Below are 19,510 nucleotides of genomic sequence, written 5' to 3'. Positions count from 1 at the left end.
AGCAAGTGTTGAGAGAGAACAAATTTGGGTTATCTTTCATTAGTATTGTGCAGTTCTGATAGGCAGGAAAGGTTGGGATAGTTCAGATGAAAAATCATCAACCTTTAGTGTTAACTCAGTTTTTTGTCTCTCGAGGGACGCTGCCTAACCTGCTGGATATTTCAAGCAGCCTCAATTATTTTCAATTTCTGACAACTGCAGTAGTGCATATTCTACCATTTTGGCATCGTTCTTCTTCCTCTTCTGTTCACATTCAATTTCTAGCTACATTCCCTCTTTACAGATCAGTGGCCTTCACCTAGTCTCAGATTCCAAAACCTTTTGTGCCATCAGTCATTTTTGCTTTCTACACTGTCACTGACATTCTTTGTTCTCTCCAACTCTTGCTCTTCCTTGCAGCTTAAAACTGATGCTAATCTTTCCTAGTTATGTTTCACATTCATCGACTTGAAACATTGATACTCTTTCTCCTACCACATATGACATTTAACCTGCCTGAATAATTCTGTTTTATTTTGAATTTCCAGCACCCGCAATCTTTTGCCTTTCAACTACTGCAACTTGCTGCTTATGTAAATGACTCACATTAAATTAACACATTCAGAAATAGTGCTTTTCTTCATGAAGAATATATCTATGTGGATATACAGGTTATTCAAAACATCTCTGGGGATTTGCAAGAAAATACAATAGTTTTGAGGTCATCATTACCAAGGCTCTTCTAGGCTTTATTAACTGAATTTAAATTCCAGAGGCCAAGTTGGATTTGAAATCTTGTCTCTGGATTTTAGTGCAAGACTGAGTTACCATTTTGGTAATTTAATCACTGCACCACTATATTTGCAACACAATTATATTTGACATGTTTAAAGACTTATTCAGATTCAGGTTTATTTATCAAATGTACATTGAAACATACAGTGAAACAAGTTGTTTGTGTTAATAACCAATTCACCCAAGGATGTGCTGGGGCAACCTGCAAGTGTCGCCCTTTACCTACCCTCCTACTCACTGGGGTTGGCTTCCAACCCCAGGAAATGCTGCCTACAGTCCTTGGCCCCAGGCTCTCAGAGAGTGGCCCTCTGCCCTCTGGACAAGTTGTCCCAGTATTTTCAACCTTCAGGCCATGATCCCAGGACTTGCCAATCATGGGTTTGACTTTCGGACCTTGACCCCAGAACTTGCTGTTCATGGGTTTGACCTTTGAGCCTTGACCCCAGGACTCACCGATCACAGATTTGACCCATGTACATTTAACTTCAGAATGCCTCATTCCTGTACCCCCTTTAAAATACATCTATTTAAACTGCCTCCGAGTAAATTCAACTCACTGATCTTCCTTAAGCTAATTCATATTAATTCAGGGCATGAGATTTGGATGCCTTAGGTCCCAGTATCATACAAACAACATCACTGTAACTGTCTTCCTAAAAAGTTTACTAATTCATGGTCATAAAATATCTCAGAAGAAATAAGAACAAGACACTTGGCTATTAGAGCATTCTCTGCCACTCCCTTAGAATCTGAAAAAGTACCAATCTTGTAAATACAACTCATCTCACCATCCTGAAGTGGAGAAGTCCAAAGATTCACATCCTTCTGAGTGACTAGTAAGGATGTGGAAGCTTTAGAGAGGGTGCAGAGGAGATCTATCAGGTTGCTGCCTGGATTACAGAACATATCTTATGAGGAAAGTTTGAGTGAGCTATGGCTTTTCTCTTTGGAATGAAGGAGTTTGAAAGGTGACTTGATAGAGGCACATATGATAAGAGACACAGATAGAGTGGATAGCCATTTCTTTTCTCCCCCAGAGTGGCAATGGCTAATGTGAGAGGACATGCTTATAAGATGATTGCAGGAAAGTGTAGGGGGATGTCAGAAGCGGTAATTTTTTTTAAAAACAGAGTGGTAAATGCATAGAACAGACTGCTGCAAGAAGTGATAGAGACATTTAAGACTCTTAGATAGGTGCATGAATGAAAGAAAAATGGTGGGCTATGTGCAAGGGAAGGGTAGATTGATCTTGGAATAGGTTAAAAAGCTGGCACAATATCTTGGGCTGAAAGGTCTGTATTATTTCATAGTGTTCTATGTTGGGAAAAAAGTCTTCTTCCCAGACCTAAAACCTTGGTTTTGGGCACCCTATGTAAAAGCAGCATCCTTCCAGCATTACACAGTTCAGCCCATTTAAAATATTCAATGATCTTCATCTTTTCTGGTTCAAATTCTGAGGAATACTGAGCTTGTAAACTCAATCTCTCTTCACTTGCTAAACCAGTTCCCGTTATTCTGTAAATCTTTACAATACTTCAAAGAGACTGTGTGTAGACTCATCAAGGTGATATTACATTAAATCCCTCAAGCTCTAGTTTACTGTAATAATTTCATGAAGCATTTTATCACTGACTTTTGGAGTTTCTACTGATTTCAGACTTCCTTCATTTTAAATAACTTTGACATTACTATCATCTCATCATCCAAAAGACTTCACTGGTTCCCTTCAATTTACAGAAGTTGGACAACAAAAAGTAGCTGCAGACACAGGAGACTGCAGGTGCTGGGGTCTAAAGCCAAATGTGAGCTGCTGAGGAACTTTTTTTTTTAAATTGGATTTTTTCAGGTTTCTTGCTTTGTGGCTGCTTGTAACCAGACTAATCTCAAGGTTGTATAATTTATACATACTTTGAAGATAATGGTGCAGCTAATATAGATGAATTGAACACACTGATGAGGGAGAGGGGAGAGTGGAGAGTCCGTCATTGTGCCTGATGCCGGCCCCGAGGCCTGAGTCGACGTAGTAGTAGTAGTAGTAGTAGTTGATAATAAAATGTATTTGAACTTAGTAGGTCAGGCAAAAACATGGATGGTGATGTTTTTGGCTAAGGCCCTTCATCTGGACAGAAGGGAGTAGTGGGGAAACAGCCAGTGGAAAGAAGGTGAGGGGGTAAGGAGTTAATGGTAGATGGGAGTCAGGTAGGGGATGGAATGGTGGGAAACTGTCAAAAAGACTGGGAAGTAACAAAAAGTACTATTATTTATGATACTTTTCTTTTATTTGTCCTTAGGTATTGACCACATAATCAACACATAATAGCATTTGTATTCATTGGACTGCTTTTAGTGGGCTGCCTGATCATACTCTAATCATAGCAAGGTATAGGAAAATGCAATACTATCAATTCCGTAAAAGGGAAGTAGAAATGACGGATGGACTACAAGTATTTTACACCGGTCTTCTCAATGGAAGACACTAGCAGTATGCCAAAAATTTTAGTGTGTCAGGGGGTAGAAGTGAGTGCCATTGCTATTACTATGGAGAAGATACTTGAAAAACTGAAAGGTCCAAAGTTAGATAAGTCACCTGAGCCAGAAAGAATACACCCCATGTTTCAGAAAGAGATAGCTGAAGAGATTGTGGAGGCAATGGTAATGATCTTTCAACAATCACTAGGTTCTGCAATGGTTCCAGAGGACTGGAAAATTTAAAATGTTACTTCACTTTTTTTTTAAGAAGGGACAGAGGCAGAAGAAATTATAAGCTAACTAGCCTGACACAGTGGTGAGAAGATGTTGGGAGTCCATTATTAAGGATGAGGCTTCTGGGTATTTGGAGGTGCATGATAATGTAGGACAAAGTCAGGAGAAATCTAGCCTGACAGATCTGTTGGAATTCTTTGAGGAAATAACAAGTAAGATAGACAAATGCGAGTCAGTAGATGTCATTAACCTGGATTTTCTGAAGGCGTTTGACAGGATATTTCACGTGTGGCTGCTTAAAAAGAGCCCATGGTATTACAGGGAAGATTCTGGCATGGATAGAAGACTGAATAATTGCAGGAGTTGAAGAGTTGGAACAAAGGGGACCTATTCTGGTTGACTGCCACCAACTAGTGGTGTTCCGCAAAGGTCGATACTGGGACCACTTTTTTCACGTTAGACCTCAATGACTTGGATGACAGAATTGATGGCTTTGTGGCCAAATTTGCAGACGATACAAAGATAGGTAGAGGAATAGGTAGTGTTGAGGAAGCTGGGAGTCTGAAGGAGGAATTGGACAGATTGTGAAAATGGGCAAAGAAGCGGCAGATGGAATATAGTGTGGGGGAAGTGTATAGTCATGCACTTTGGTAGAAGGAATAAAGGCACAGAATATTTCTAAATGGAGAGAAAAATCGCTGCACAGGGTTGAGTTGGTAATAAAGGTAAATGCAATGTTAGCATTCATTTAGAGAGGAGTAGAAAATAAGAGCAAGGATGTGATGCTGAAGCTTTATAAGGTATTGGTCGGACTGCAGATAGAAGTATTGAGAGCAGTTTTGCGTCCCTTGTCTAAGAAAAGATGTGCTGGCATTGGACAGTGCCCATAGGAGGTACATGAGAATGATTCTGGGAATGAAAGGGTTATCAGATGAAAAGTTTTTGATGGCTCTAGGCCTGTACTTACTGGAGTATAAAAGAATGGTTGGGGGGGGGGGGATCTCACTGAAAACTATCGAATATTGAAAGTTTGTGTATGTGAAAGCAGATATGTAGAAGATGTTTCCTATAGTAGATGAGTCTCGGACCAGAGGACACAGCCTCAGAATAGAGGGAGATCCATTTAAAACAGAAATGAAAAATCAGACTGTGGTGGATCTGTAGAATTCATTGCCACGGGCGCTAATGGAGGCCAAGTCATTGAGTATATTTAAATCAGAGTTTGAGAAGTTCTTGCGCAATTAGGGCATCAAAGGTTATGGGGAGAAGGTGGGAAAATGGGGTTGAGAGGGATAATGAATAAGCCATGATGGACTGGCGGAGCAGACTCAGTGGGCCAAGTGGCCTAATTCTACTCCTATGTCTTGGAGTCAAATGGTCTTATGATTCCATTGGTCTAGTGTAGTACAGAACAGCGAACATAGAACAATACAGCACTCTACAGGCCCTTCAGCCCATAATGTTGTGCTAATTCTAACCTACTTCAAGATCAATCTAACCCTCATCTCCCACCTCACTCTCCATTTTTTTTCCCACCCAAGCCTATCTAAGTCATTTGCATGTTTTTGGGTGGCACTGGCTCATGGGCCAGAAGGGCTTGTTACCATGCTGCGCCTCTAAATGAATAAACAAAGATCCAAAACCAGCAACCAGTATTAATCAGCCTTACATCACCATCTCTCTTATGAACTCTCCACCATTTCTGCTCACCCAAAACATCTCTTTGGGATTTATTAAGAATGATATAACTCTAAGGTGCATTCCATACCTTCAGACTCTTTGGCTGCTGTCGGAGTTCTAAGACATGTTTTCGATGTAATTCTCGTTCTCGCCGTGTATTATATTCCCTTTGATTCTCCAGCTCAGTCTGATGCTGCAAGCGGATTAGATCAATCCTCAACTTCTGCAGCATGTTCAGCTGTCGGAACTCCAGTTCTTGCGTGGACTCGTCATGTCGAATTAACATGGCGTGTTCCATCTCCTTCTGCGTTTGCTTCTTATTCACTTCCTACAATGTAGACAGTGATATTAAATGATTATATTTCATCTGCTCTGAAATAATTTCAGCAACTGAATGATGTTCTTGAACAACTGTCACAGTTTCATATTTTGTCAGCAACACAATTAGTACATCTGCTTTATGATGACAATTTAAATACACAAATTACAATCAATATCAGAGGTAAAATTCATATAAACAAGAAAATAAAAACTGCAGGTGGCAGACATTTGAAATAAAAAGAAAGGAAAAAATGCTGGAAAATACTCAGCAGCTCAGACAACATCCATGGATAGAATAATTTAGACTACTTTTCATTGAAACTAGGAAAAATTAGAAAACAAGTTGCAAAGGAGGAGGGGGTGGGGTAGAAAAGTGAAAAGTTAGATTGTTTGGCATTCAAAGAGAGCTAGCTCATCGAATGTACAATTGGCTTGAAAGGAAGGTGAAGGTGATAATGGAATATTATTTTTTGTTTCCAAGGGGTCAGTGTTTGGCCCATTGCTGTTTGTCATCTATAGAAATGATCTGGATGAGAATGTACAAAACATGGTTAGCAAGTCTGCAGATGAGACTGAAACAGATGGTGTCACTGACAGTGAAGATGGTTTTTAGATTTACAGAAGGATCATGATCAACTGGGTAAGACATTCACAGTCAACAACTGGACCCTGGAGAATGCTGTAGTGGAGAGAACTTGCAGAACAAGTACATCATTCCTGGAAAGTGATGCCACAGGTAGAACAAGGTGCTGAAGGCAGCTTCTGGCTTACTGGTCCTCATCAATCAAAGCATTGATCACAGATGATGGGATGTTAATTGCAGTTATACAAGACACTGGTGAGGCCACATTTCGAATATTAATTTTCAGTTTTGGTCACTTGCTATAGGAATTGTATCATTGAGCTGGAAAGAGTGCAGAGAAGATTTACAAGGGTGTTGCCAGGATGCAGGGGGCTGATTATGGAGAGAGGCTGAGCAAGCTGGGAATCATTAGAAGGCCTAGATTTAGTGTGGAATGGTCAAAAATTAATAGCAACCTGAGGGGAACTTTTTCCATCCAGAGAGTGAGCTACCAGAGGAAGTAGTTGAGGCAGATGCATTACCAACATTTAACAGGTACTTGGATAGAAAAGACTTGGAGGGATGTGGGTAAATGGGACTGACTTGGACAGAAAGAATGGTTGGCAACAGCCTGTTTCAGTGCTGATAACCTCTATAACTATCTGGCAAGATTGGGATGGCACAGTTAAGATTTCCCAGAATAATGCTGGACAATCCCAGGACAGTGGGAACTGATGACACTAGGGTGACAGACACACTTGCAACTATTAGTCCACTGGCATCTGTCACTCAGCATATTCTAGTCTCGGCATATCTGCACAGGTGTGAGACCTGCCTAAATAAAGGTGAATGGCGGTTATTGACATGCATCTTCAGTCCTTTAAAACTACATTTTGTTCACAAATCTTGAATACCATATACACTCAGTGGCCACTGTATTAGGTATGATCTTCTGCTACTGTAGCCCAAACACTTCAAGGTTCAACATGTTATGTATTCAGAGATGCTCTTCTGCACACCAATTTGCAATGCATGGTTACTGGAGTTACTGTCAACTTCATGTCAACTTGAATCAGTCTGGCCATTCTCCTCTGACCTCTTATTAACAAAGCATTTTTGCCTACAGAACTTCTTTCCACTGGATGTTTTTTAATGCACCATTCACTGTAAATTCTAAGAGACTATTGTACGTGAAAATTCAGATATCAGCAGTTTTTGAGATACTCAAACCGCCTCATCTGGCAACACCAACCATTCCACATCAAAGTCTCTTAGATCATACTTCCTCTCCATTCTGATGATGGGTCTGAACAATAACTGAAGCTTTTAACCATGTCTATATGTTTTTATGTACTGAGTTGCTGCCACATGACTGGTTGATTAGATATTTACATTAATAAGCAGGTGTACTTAATAATGTGGTCATTAAGTGTATTTAAAAAAACCTGTTTGGAACTAAAAATTAAATAAAATTTCCTTTCATGAACAGAATGGTGTGAAGACAGCAGAGAGAAAGAGCAGAGAAAGTTTTGCTTTTCTGATTAACACTGACGCCTCTATTTTAAAGCAAAAGGTATTAAATGATTAGATTCACATATACACAGGTCTGATTTCTCTTCTATTTTACCTCACGTAGATGCTCCTGCTCCAAATTATGTCGCATGATCAACAACCTACGCTTAAGCTCTCGACAGTTTCGATCATATTGTAATCGTTGGCGGCCAAGAAGTTGTGATTCTTCTTCTGCCTGTGTGCGTTGAAGGTTTTCCTTGTGCCTGGACAATCGCTCTTGCTTTTCCTTCTTTGGTGTACTGTGATCTTCATTCATCTCCTGGAGTAGAAAAATTGCACAGATAAAATTAAGGAGGCTGAGTGGGTGTGTAAAATATATCGATAAAAATCAAAGAAACCACTAAGATATAAATACATAGCGAAAGAGGATACCAGAACATGCCTTATTAGAGGCCAAAGTGACAATATGAGTGTAGAAGCTGAAGACGGGTAAATGTCTGAATGAGTACTTTCCATGGCTTCACAGAAAACGGGAATGATATAGATGCTATCATTAAGGGAAAAGAGTGTGAAGAAATGGTAGTGATAAACAAAAGTTGAGGGAATATATTAAGTTGTCTAGTATATTCAAATTTTGAGATCCCCAGCCTTGAATAAAAACCAAAGCCTTTAAAAGATGCATAGGAAGATATAGCCATTCATCATTTACCATCCTCTTTGGCTACATACGTGGTGGAAAAGGGCTGGAATGTGGTTGAGATGATATTACTTGAGAAGAGAAATGAAAATGCTTAAAGATAGGAATTGAAATTAACCCAAATAATCTGTTTGCCCAATATGCACACTAAATTTCTGATTCTATCACAGGAGAGAAAATTCAAATAATTCCTCTGAATTAGGTCAATGATGATTTGCAGTATCTCAGCTCTTGAACCATGAACCTTAGACAAATCTAAAATGAATGTCATGTAGAGCGTTTTTTCAGACCCTTTCAAGATTACTTTACGCTTCAAGTTCTGCATGAAAATAAATGCAATTTTGTTTTGCAAAATAGTGACTTACTCAACCCAGCGCCCCCTCCCATCCCAAATCATGTTCCCCTATTCATACTTACCTCTTTAATTTTTTCCTTACAAAGTTTGTACTGGTGCTTCTGACAGTCTAAGAACATGGTCAGTTCCTTTTTCTGTTGGGCTGCAATTTGTTGTTGTGTTTTTTTCTCATCCTGTGCTGCTATCTTCATCTGAAAGAAGCAAAGTTCATATTCAGTTGCAAAGGGCAACAGCTATGAAACTACGATAGCAGAATCCTATTTAGCCACTTCAATGTTTAATCTACATTTAATAATGTTCTCAGCACACAAAAAAACCTGTAAGTTTTAGGTCATATAAAATAAGAACTCAAACTCAATGCACACTGCTCAAGAATCTGCCCAATAATTTGACCAAATATATGAAATATGCACAAATGAGTCTTTTTTTTTGGCAAATTTAAGTTCAGCTGGATTAAATTTTTAAAGATAGATAATTAGTTATTTTAAATTAATAGCAGAGTCTTTAAATTGAATTTAATTACCAGCTTTAGCTAGAGGAAGGGCAATATGGTAATGATCTGAGAGTAGATTCAAGCTGGCATTGCATTAGGAAAGCAACAAAAATAAAATTTAGAAATAAGAAGGAATAGAAAGCGGAGAGATGCAAAGAAAACTTGAGCATTTTGCAAATCTGCAGAGGGGTAAACTTGGTTGATGAGTTTTGTTGCATGTAGCCCCAGAGATTATTTAAAGAAAAAAATAGACATCAGGCTCAAAGTAGGAATGGGAACTTGATGTAGCATATTCCCAGATACAGAGCAACATGCTTGAAAATCAAAAGAGATTAATATGAATGCAGTCGAAGAATAGAGAAGTTATTTTTCAGGCCTCAAAATAATGGGAAGCAGATGGAAGAGTGATTGTATTAGAAAATTTCAGAAAGGTGCCAAAACTTTAGACAGCAGGTGCCTTCAACAATTCCACTGTTAATTAAAAGACTGCAAGGGCCAAGAAGGAAGAAGTACTCCTGAGAAATTATTAGCATACACATTTGCAGCATTAGGGAAACAAAAAATAAACAATTGAAGCTAATTGTAGAGCACAAAATTGGAGAAATGTGTAGGGGTAATCCAAACATTCTGTTCGCAGTAGATGCAGAAAAAAATGGAACTTAAGTGAAAATATTGAACAAAAAAATAATTTCAATGATATGCAAAGGGATCTGACCCAGATGGGACTGGAATCTGAGATTAGCAGAAAAAAAATAATAAATGAACAATAAAAGGCCTTAAAAGAGAATATTCATTGAGCACAGATGAGTCATTATCCTTTGAGGGGAAAAGGGCATCCAGAGCTAGAACTCTAGCCAATTAAAGACCTTGATTTTAAATTGAAATAAAAAGTGTGTTAAAATAAATGCCAGTTTCATGATTCAGATGTGAACCAAACTGATTCCTTGATTACTGATACAGTAATTCAACAAATACATGAGTGTTTTACATACAAGTTCACCATTGAGGCAAATCAAGGGAAGTGATCAAAAACTGAAAACTTTACATAGCATAAAGATTTTTACTCCTCACGTACATGAAGGATGTAAGTAATAAAGTCAATTCAATTTTAGATTTTAATGAGCATCACATAAAGGGTAGAATTTTAGAGCTCAAGGCCAAGGGATCTTAAAATGTCGTTCCAGTGTTGGAGTGATTATATTGGAATCGTGCAGCATTTAGTTGGTGGAAATTTTTGCTCTTTCAAAGTTGGAAGTTTGACAATAAGTGCCACAAATCAGAGAAAACTGGGACATCCCAAGAAATTATTTATTGAGATGAGATGGAGACATGTTGTGTGATGTTGCCAGGTAGCAACACAAGAAATCTGTGTGTTCCAAGGAAAGACCCAAGGGAAACTCGAGAGGTAATGGTGCAGGACAATTCTCTGGGTACAGACAACAATGCAATTTTGAGGAACTCAATCATCATTTGGCATGTTGCTGCCTTTGAGACTATCAAATTCTCCAACTTCTGCTAATTCAGTCTTTATATCTATATCAGAGCTGTCTCTTTCAACAAGTCATTATTTTGGCCAGTTTTTTTTCCTTTGCTTTTATTTGTATAGTCTGGCCAAAATGGCACTTTTTAGCAACACATTGCAAAGACAAAGCAGCATAATTGGCCATTTTACAGCCACATTAAAATTACTCAGTCTCACTCTATAACTGATATTCTCTTCATTCTACCCATCCCTTTTCACCTTTTACTGCTACTGTAGACTGAACATCACCCTTTGGAAACCAATCAATGCAGTACCAAGTATTATAACCTAAATAGTCCATAGTTTCTAAATGTGTATTTATATGGCTCTGCCTCCTCCTCTAGGACTAATTTTATATTGATCTTTCATCAGATTCCCTTTTTTTCCGTTTTACCTCCTTTTCCATGGAAATCTGTTGTTTTTTTGCCAGCTTCTCCAGCTCAATGGATGCATTGTTACACTGAGTTTCCACTTCCTTCTCCAATCTTAGACGATGTTCATCCATCTCAGCCTTCAACTTATTCTCTAAAGCCATCAGCTGCTTCTGGTGCTGCCTTCGCATCCGCTTGTAGCCCGACATCTGTTCACGTAATTCGTTTTCCTGTTCATGCTCATGGATCTGTCTTGTAACCTGGTAGCAAGAATAAAATCATGAAATTAAGATGACCAGTATTACAATGATATTAAAATTAAGAAAAATAGGGCTATTAAAATGGAACATTTCTAGTTCAGATGTACTATTTAATAGTTATTTCATAAAAACTGAACATGCACAATTAAGTTAGTTCCGCAAACTGCAAAAACGTGCATTGCAGTTTGATTACTATCATCGCCATCTTTGATATACAAGACTTATAATGATAAGTGTTGATATGCTTAGTTATTACTGGTCTGCCAGGTTATTAACAGATTTCGGACAGATCGATTTATGAAGTTTTCTCTTCACATCAAATCATTCAATAAGCCTGCAGCGTTGAAGATCCTTCAGAGTGTTTGACTTGATTGACTGACAGCTACACTTAAGAGGAAGATAAGGACCAATAATTTTTGTTTTGTTTTATTAAAAGGGTAATCTTGACATATAAGATTATTGCTAGGTTCTTTGTCCTTAATCCCCATGTCGGTCTGAAGCTGTCAAGACATTTTACATTAATTCAAGTGTTTCTACTGAATGTGTTCATTTATCTGGGCAAAAGCAGAAAATCTTGCAGGCATATCATACTCATATAAAATATAGAATAAACCTAATCCAGGAAAATTATCTCAACTTCCTCTCAATCATCAGCCAAATAATGGAAGGTGTTGAATTAGTTTCCAATAACGTACTCATTGATGCATATTCTAGACTCTAGAAGACTTTTTGCCACCAGGCCTTGTTGCAGCCTTGGTCAAAACAAGGACAGAATGGCTGAATTCCAGTGATCTTAAACATCACTGACTGTGGCATTTGGGTGCTCAGGTAAAATTGTTCAATGTAAATCATCTGAGAATGCTCCAAAGGATGGAGTCGTATCTCAAACAACAAAAAGCCAATGGGGTAGCTGTAATTAAGACATTCTGAAACACTGCTGGAGAATTTCCATGCAGCATTGTTGCAGACACAAACAATTTTAGTTGTTTCATCGCTGACTTTATCCTGCCCCAACCCAATAACTGATGACATGCATTCATTTGTGGCCCTCAAAAAAAAACTGTTCACAACTGCACAAAGCATGACAGGACAACATTTACACTGAGCTAGTAAATGAAAAGTAACAATCATGCCATGCAAGTCCTAGACAACAACCTTGAATATGGGATATTCTAACCACCTCCCCTAAACAATCCATGGCATGATCAAAGGAGGTGGCTACTAACCAATGACATAATTGGATCAACCACAAGCAGGTCAGAGGCTGGATATTCTGTGAAAGTCGACTCGCTCGCCATCTCCCCAATAACTTTCTCCAATCTATAAGGTAGTTAGCAACAGTTCTTAGAACACTCACACAAACTCAACAATGTCCAGTACAAAGCAACCCACTTAATTAACACTCCATCTACCATCTTAAACATTCACTCCCTCTACTACTAGACATTTTGTTGCTTCCATCATTTATAAAATGTAATGTGACAAATTACCATGATTTCTTAAACAGTATGTCTCAAAGCTCTGAATCACTTTTAAGAGCACAAATATAAGGACAATCACCATCCAGACTATGCCATAGTCATAGAATTTTCATTTTGACCTGCTGCACTGGGGAATATCTTATCTAGCTGGAACAGTTGAAGTGAACAGAACAATACCACCTTCTCAATGGCAATTGGAAATGGGCAGTAAATACTGGAAAATATCAGCCTGGCCCATATCCAATATATGAATGATAAAAAAAATAAATTTATCAATTTGTTTCTAGTTTGAGGCCACCACTGTATAAATATTCTTCCACACAAAGATAAAATCAAACAACATTAAACTGCAGTAAAACAGAATTTATTGGAAATATTCAGCATCTGAGCAGCGAGAAGCTGAATTAACAATGACTTTCTACTAAAATTCATGTTGTCGTTCCTGTCTCTGCCTTGTGGTGAACCCGGTGGCAACCTTGCCGTTTTTTGAGCATTTGTCTGTTTTTATTATGAGGCCAAGTTGCTAGCTTGATGCTCAACCCAGCTTGGATGTAAAGCGTGTAAGAAGCTGGTCGATTCAAACCCTAAACTACTTGCCTTGGGAGTCTGGTGTAGATGCCACTACATCACGAGCCAATAAAGTTCATGAGTTCTGATGAAAGTCACTGACCAAAAGCTTTAAGCTGGTTTTTCATCTTCACTGAGCATTTTCATGCTTACAGTATTTTGCTTTTTTCCCCCAATATGCACTGCAGTAAGTTTAAATATAGTAGCTATAGATTTTTGATTTTCTTCTGTTACGTTACCTTCAGTTAGATTTTGTGCAAATAGTTCCTAGATTGAAAGTGCTAATTGTAAACACAAGATATTCTGCAGATGTTGGTAATCTTGAGGAACACACAAAGCGCTGGAGGAACTCAGCAGGTCAGACAGCATCCATGAAGTGGAACAGACAGTTGGCGTTTCAAACTGAGTCTTGGCCTGAAACATTGACTTTTTATTCCTCTCCATGGATACCGCTGAGTTCCTCCCGCATTTTGTATGTGTTGCAAGCGTTACACCTGCTTACAGCAAAGGCCAATGACATTTCATCTAATGACATATAACTAAAAAGGTCAAGACTTGTGCACGTAGTGTCTATCATGGCTATCCAAGATGCTTTGGAAATACATAATTTGTTCGGGTAGAGAAATTTGTTTCTTCAAAATATCATTGACTTTTTGCACTCTAATGTTTTAACAGTAGTGACCTTTCATGCTAGTAAATAAACCCATGAAAGTGGAGCACCCTATTATTGCACTGGAACATCAAATTAGTTTTGGTTGCTACAATACCTAAAATGGAAAGTGAACCTGCCATCTTCTGATTTAGGTATGGTGTGTTGGCTCCCTTCAGGGATAAAGGACAGCTCATAAAGGCTGCAGGATATCCAGGAGTACTAATGGAAAATTACGGATCAGCAGCACTGCGAATCTATGGTTATGCTTTCAAGATTAGAACTTTAAATCATCTATATTCACTGCTGGCTAACAAGAGTCAAAATGGAAAGGCAAGTATTATCAATGTAAAGCTAGGACACACATTAGGACTGATAGGGACACAGGCATCAGTACCAAGTGAGGAGGCAGCTATTGCAAAGATAGAGCTGTCCAACCCAAGATATTTTGCATAAAGTACAGACAGAGACAATACAGATTTAATGGCATGGTTCTAGATAATATGCAGGAACAAAGGAGCAATGATATATGTACGTGGACCTTTGAAGTTTGATGAATACATTGAAAGTGATTTAGCAGAGCTTATGGGATATTGCCTAATAAACAGAATACAGAATCAGAGAGGCAATCTGAACCTTTACAAAACTCTAGCTGCGCCAATCTTGGTCACCACTCCTTAGAGAGAATGTGGATGTCCTTAATTGACAGAAAGATTTGCCAGAATATTTCCAAGAATGAAGTTCTTTTAGCCACAGGGCAGGCTGAAGACAGTGGCAGTTTTATTAATGGGAAGGAAGTCAAGGGGCAATTTTAAAGAGGTGTACAAGGTTATGATAGTCTTAAATAAGTGGACAAAAGCAAAGTTTGTATGATGGTAAAATACTGGAGGACATAGATTTGGCAGAGAGTACCAATGGAATGTCCAGAACAATTTTTAAAATTGCAACAAGTGGTAACAACCTGGTGTCTGCAACCTATAGCAGTGGTAGAAGTAAGGATGATCAATGAAATAAAAAAATTGGTTTGCACATTAGAGAGATAAACATACGAGGCTATGAGGATCTATTAGGGAAGGGCACTGATTGGGCTAGTCTATAGAGAGCTGACATGGGCTTGATGGCCAATGACTTCCTCTGTGCTCATGATTCTACTTGTACTTTCAAATGAGTCATGGCTACTTAGCTACTTTTCATTGTCCTAAAGATCTGCTCCACAAACATTACAAAGTAAAAATACTGCTAATAACTGCTTTGGAAAAATGAAACTAACATGTTTTTTGAAGAATATTATTCCCTCACCTGACTTGTGATGCCATGTATAATTTGTTGTTCCCTATTTAAAGTACTTTGATCTTACAACTGCTTCAGATGTTAACTGCACTAAAAACTAACAAGCAATCCATGACTCTTGAACTAAATGAAACTAAAAGAGAAAAATGAGCAGCTGCGTAGGTTGACGCTGTGCTTAAGAAGGCGTACGGTGTATTGGCTTTTATCAATCATGGAACTGAATTTAGGAGCCAAGAGGTAATGTTGCCACTATGTAGGACCTTGGTCAGACCCCACTTGGAGTACTGTGCTCAGTTCTGGTCACCTCACTACAGGAAGGATGTGGAAGCCATAGAAAGGGTGCAGAGGAGATTTACAAGGATGTTGCCTGGATTGGGGAGCATGCCTTATGAGAATAGGTTGAGGAACTCGGCCTTTTCTCCTTGGAGCAACGGAGGATGAGAGGTGACCTGATAGAGGTGTATAAGATGATGAGAGAGGCATTGATCGTGTGGATTGTTAGAAGCTTTTTCCTAGAGCTGAAATGGTTGCCACAAGAGGACACAGGTTTAAGGTGCTGGGGAGGAGGCACAGAGGAGATGTCAGGGGTAAGTTTTTTTACTCAGAGAGTGGTGAGTGCGTGGAATGAGCTGCCAGCAACGGTGGTGGAAGTGGATATGATTGGGTCTTTTAAGAGACTTTTAGACAGGTACATGGAGCTTAGTAAAATAGAGGGCTATTGGTAAGCCTAGTAATTTCTAAGGTAGAGATATGTTCAGCACAACTTTGTGGGCTGAAGGGCCTGTATTGTGCTGTAGGTATAGAAACTAATCTACTCCACAAGTTATTTTTGCACGTGTACATGGAAATCATGTTTTCAAAAAGACATATATTCCAAACTACTTCTAACCAACAAGAAGCTAACCTCCTGTCAACATCTTCTCAGTTCTAGCCAAAATACTGTAAAATCACTACTTTCAGGTTTCAACAAGTGAACACCACTTAAATTTCATTCAATACTCTTCCCCACTGTCTGATTAATTTGCCCTTTAGACAAATAAACATCTAAAATTTGGTTGGAGGTGATTCTGCCATTTTCTTAAGCTAAGTTATGTACATTTATATGGAGAACCAAAGTCCCAATTCTGAAACAGTTCATGGGTTCAAATTCATAGATTTCAATGCAATGAGTGCTGAATACTGGTATTTTCTCCCAAGTTAGAAGATCATTCATTCTAATATCTTGAACAGATAAAATGACAACTTAAGCATGCTTAGGAATTCAAGTTTCAAGCTACAACGAGGAACTAGTATCCCAATGAAATTAGAACAAAAGATTGATACCATAGATTGATAATACCTGGTTTTGGCATTTCCCAATTCCAGGGTGAAATGGTTTCACCACGTGGTTTCCTCAGAAGAGGAAATCAGAATTCCACTCTAATTTGCATCATCCACACCAAAAAAAAAATGAATAAGATTTATTTCCCATCAATTAAAAATCTTAGTCCACTGGATGGTGTAAATCCTTCCCCAACTACCCATGCCAACAACTGTTCCTACATCTATTTTATATAATCACACATAGTGAACTTTTCCACTGGTCCTAAACTTTGCAATTAAATCAATCAGTTTTATTTTCATGCAGCCTAAATTAGATAATAAAACAAATGTACCTACAACGGAATTGAAAAAGTTATTGAATACCCTAGATGTTCTTTAAAGCTATGGAATTATAATTTTTGCTAGAATGCTTCCACTACAGTTTTAATTTTAACCACAAAAGGCTGCATGCAAATTAGATACTTCTCTTTTCAGCAAAACTTGAAAGGAAAAAGTAAAGCAGGAGAGTTTGAGTATGAAGTGAAATTAAAGGCTTAAATTGTGCAAAGTAATAATAACACAAATATTAATGCCCACTGTTGATAGAATGAGCGTTAGTTTTCATGATTTGTGCATTGACACAGTTCAATATCAAAATACATAAGCTACTAATCAGTGATAGGGTGCTCCTTTCCAGGTTGCACCATTTGCTAGCCTTCTAAAACAGAATCAAATAAAATGTCAAAAAAGGAATTTCTTAACTGATTACACAACAAAATAACTCTAAAAATACTATTTGCTGCTATGTGACATGTAAGATGGCATACTGAGCTGTTTTCCCTGCTTAGCAAACACTTGGTACCTAAAAATATAATGTAAGCAGTGTACCAATTAACTGTTTCTATATATTTCAGTTTTAAAATGTGATTTTTCAGGTTCTACTGTACATCATATATGTTCCATTTGGTAAAATGATCGAACGATAGCTATGTTATCCTCTTTTATTCATGCACTGCTGCCTGTAAAAATTCCTCAATCTGATTGGGTGCTCAGCTAGCACAATGACATCATGATTTCTGTGCACTGATGCCTGCTCGAAACCTTCATCAGGAAAAGGGAAGCCTACACTTTGGATGGAAAATTTATTTAGGGCAGATTTCTTTGCAGTCAGTGCCAAGGACCATCAATTTGCAACAAAGGTTATAAAAATATTAAAAAATTATAGATGATTGATTGAGAAGTTTTATCTAAAAAACTAATTTTAAACACATTGCATGAATGTGAATATTCATTAACTCATACTTGGAATAACTAACCCTCTCAATGGGAATCCTCAGTATTCTGCTGCTCACAAGTCACAAATTGCCCAGCGATAGGAATTTGCTTAATGATCTCCCACATTTTTTTGTTTTTTTAATTTGAGATACAGCATGGAATAGCTCAAGCTGTGCTGCCCAGCAATCCCACAATTTAATACTAGCATAATCACAGGACAATTTTCAATATCCAATTAACCAACTGGTAGGTCTTTGGAGTGTGTGAGGAAACTAGAACATCCGGAAGAAACCCACACACTATGGGGAGAATGTACAATCCCCTTACAGGTAATGGTGGGAATTGAATCTGGGTCGCTAGTATTGTAAAGCGTTGTGCTACCCACGACGTTACTGTGCCACAATAAAGATTTACTGCTGAGATGGCACAAAGAAGGGAATGTTGGATGAGGGTGCTTTCAGAAAGCAGATTGCTATGTTTGCAGTAAGGCTTTACTATGGGGTTCACTGAGAGATAGTAAAATTGATAGGTTGATGGGCAATTCATGAAACAGGATGGTTCAACCCTTTGACTTGCTGGTACAAGTAGGGTACAACCGTTTAACAAATGCTGAAATGAAGTCTCATTCTTCTAGTTAAGAACGGCCTCCAAAGGTACCACAGTTCTCCAATATGGAAGTATTATTCATAAAGTTAGACCTGCATGAGTGGTAGCAGCAGTTTTGTTCTCCGGTGTATTCATACTTCAAATATGCTCCTCCAAATCTGAAATATTGGATACCCATGGACTAGATGCAAAATTAACTCTGATCTTCTTCAGATGACAAAATTTAACAGCTTGTAATCAGACAAACATCAGGGAAATATTTCATAGACCAATCACATCTTACAGGATGATTGCGGATTAATCCAAAGCAGCCTCCCTCAAAATTCCAATGCTAGATGTGGGAAGGACATAATTTTAAGAAAGTGCAGAAAAAGAATACTCCTGAAGTGATTGTTAAAAATGCAGTGCTTTGATGCCAAATATTATGGACAAATGTGTCAATCTATAATACTTGATATTTAATATACCTTTGATGCAGTGAAATAACAGGGTGGTATGTGTTTGAGAAATGAGGAAATAAATGATACTCAACCAAAATGCTCTCTTTCCTACAGTTCTAAATTCTATATTGAAAAACAGTGTACAGTAAAAAAAAACATCTGAAACAAAAAACTCTAGAAGTAAATAGGTCAATAATATTGTAACAAATTCTGTGGTTAAACTGGATGTGTATAAAAGTTTACTAACACTGTATTTGAAACTGTCAAATACACATTTATTGTTACTGAAGCTAACCTAACAAGTAGATAAGCACGTGTTCACTGGAATAATGGGCGGGCAACTTCTTAAAGCGGACAGCAAACAATGGCAATCATACATGATGGTTAAAAATGAGTTATGTTGAAAAGCTGAGTTGCTTTATGGTAGTAAAGTGTAATGGGGGAGGATGAAAGAAAACTTTCCTCTTATCACCAAGAAACAAGAGGAAAATTGAGCACAAGGTGCTCAGTTTGGTTTATTTTAATGGGGAGAAAAGGTGAGCAATTTAATTTTGCGATAAGGTTGCTGTTCTATTCGACTTTCCAGCCAGGACTGGAAAAAAATCCATAAATGTCTAATCTGCTATTAAAAAGCTAGGTTTTTAAACAGA

The 19,510-nt window shown here is 38.1% G+C and overlaps 1 protein-coding gene across 5 annotated transcripts in view; it reads right to left on the bottom strand.

Annotated features, from left to right (window-relative positions):
• Positions 1–19,510, bottom strand: part of taok3a (TAO kinase 3a) — a 111,296-nt gene that overhangs the window by 10,665 nt on the left and 81,121 nt on the right. For all 5 annotated transcript variants that reach the window (XM_073065452.1, XM_073065453.1, XM_073065451.1 and 2 more), the window contains 4 exons: positions 11,014–11,250; positions 8,667–8,795; positions 7,668–7,871; positions 5,246–5,485 (listed from right to left, as the gene is read on the bottom strand). In XM_073065452.1, the coding sequence (XP_072921553.1) occupies positions 5,246–5,485; positions 7,668–7,871; positions 8,667–8,795; positions 11,014–11,250 (810 nt within the window). The remainder of the gene's footprint in view (positions 1–5,245; positions 5,486–7,667; positions 7,872–8,666; positions 8,796–11,013; positions 11,251–19,510) is intronic.

This window comes from Hemitrygon akajei, chromosome 14 (assembly GCF_048418815.1).
Source record: "Hemitrygon akajei chromosome 14, sHemAka1.3, whole genome shotgun sequence".
Classification (NCBI taxonomy): Eukaryota; Metazoa; Chordata; class Chondrichthyes; order Myliobatiformes; family Dasyatidae; genus Hemitrygon; species Hemitrygon akajei.
The sequence above is the reverse complement of the archived record's forward strand: the minus strand, read 5'-3'. Positions and strand labels throughout refer to the sequence as shown.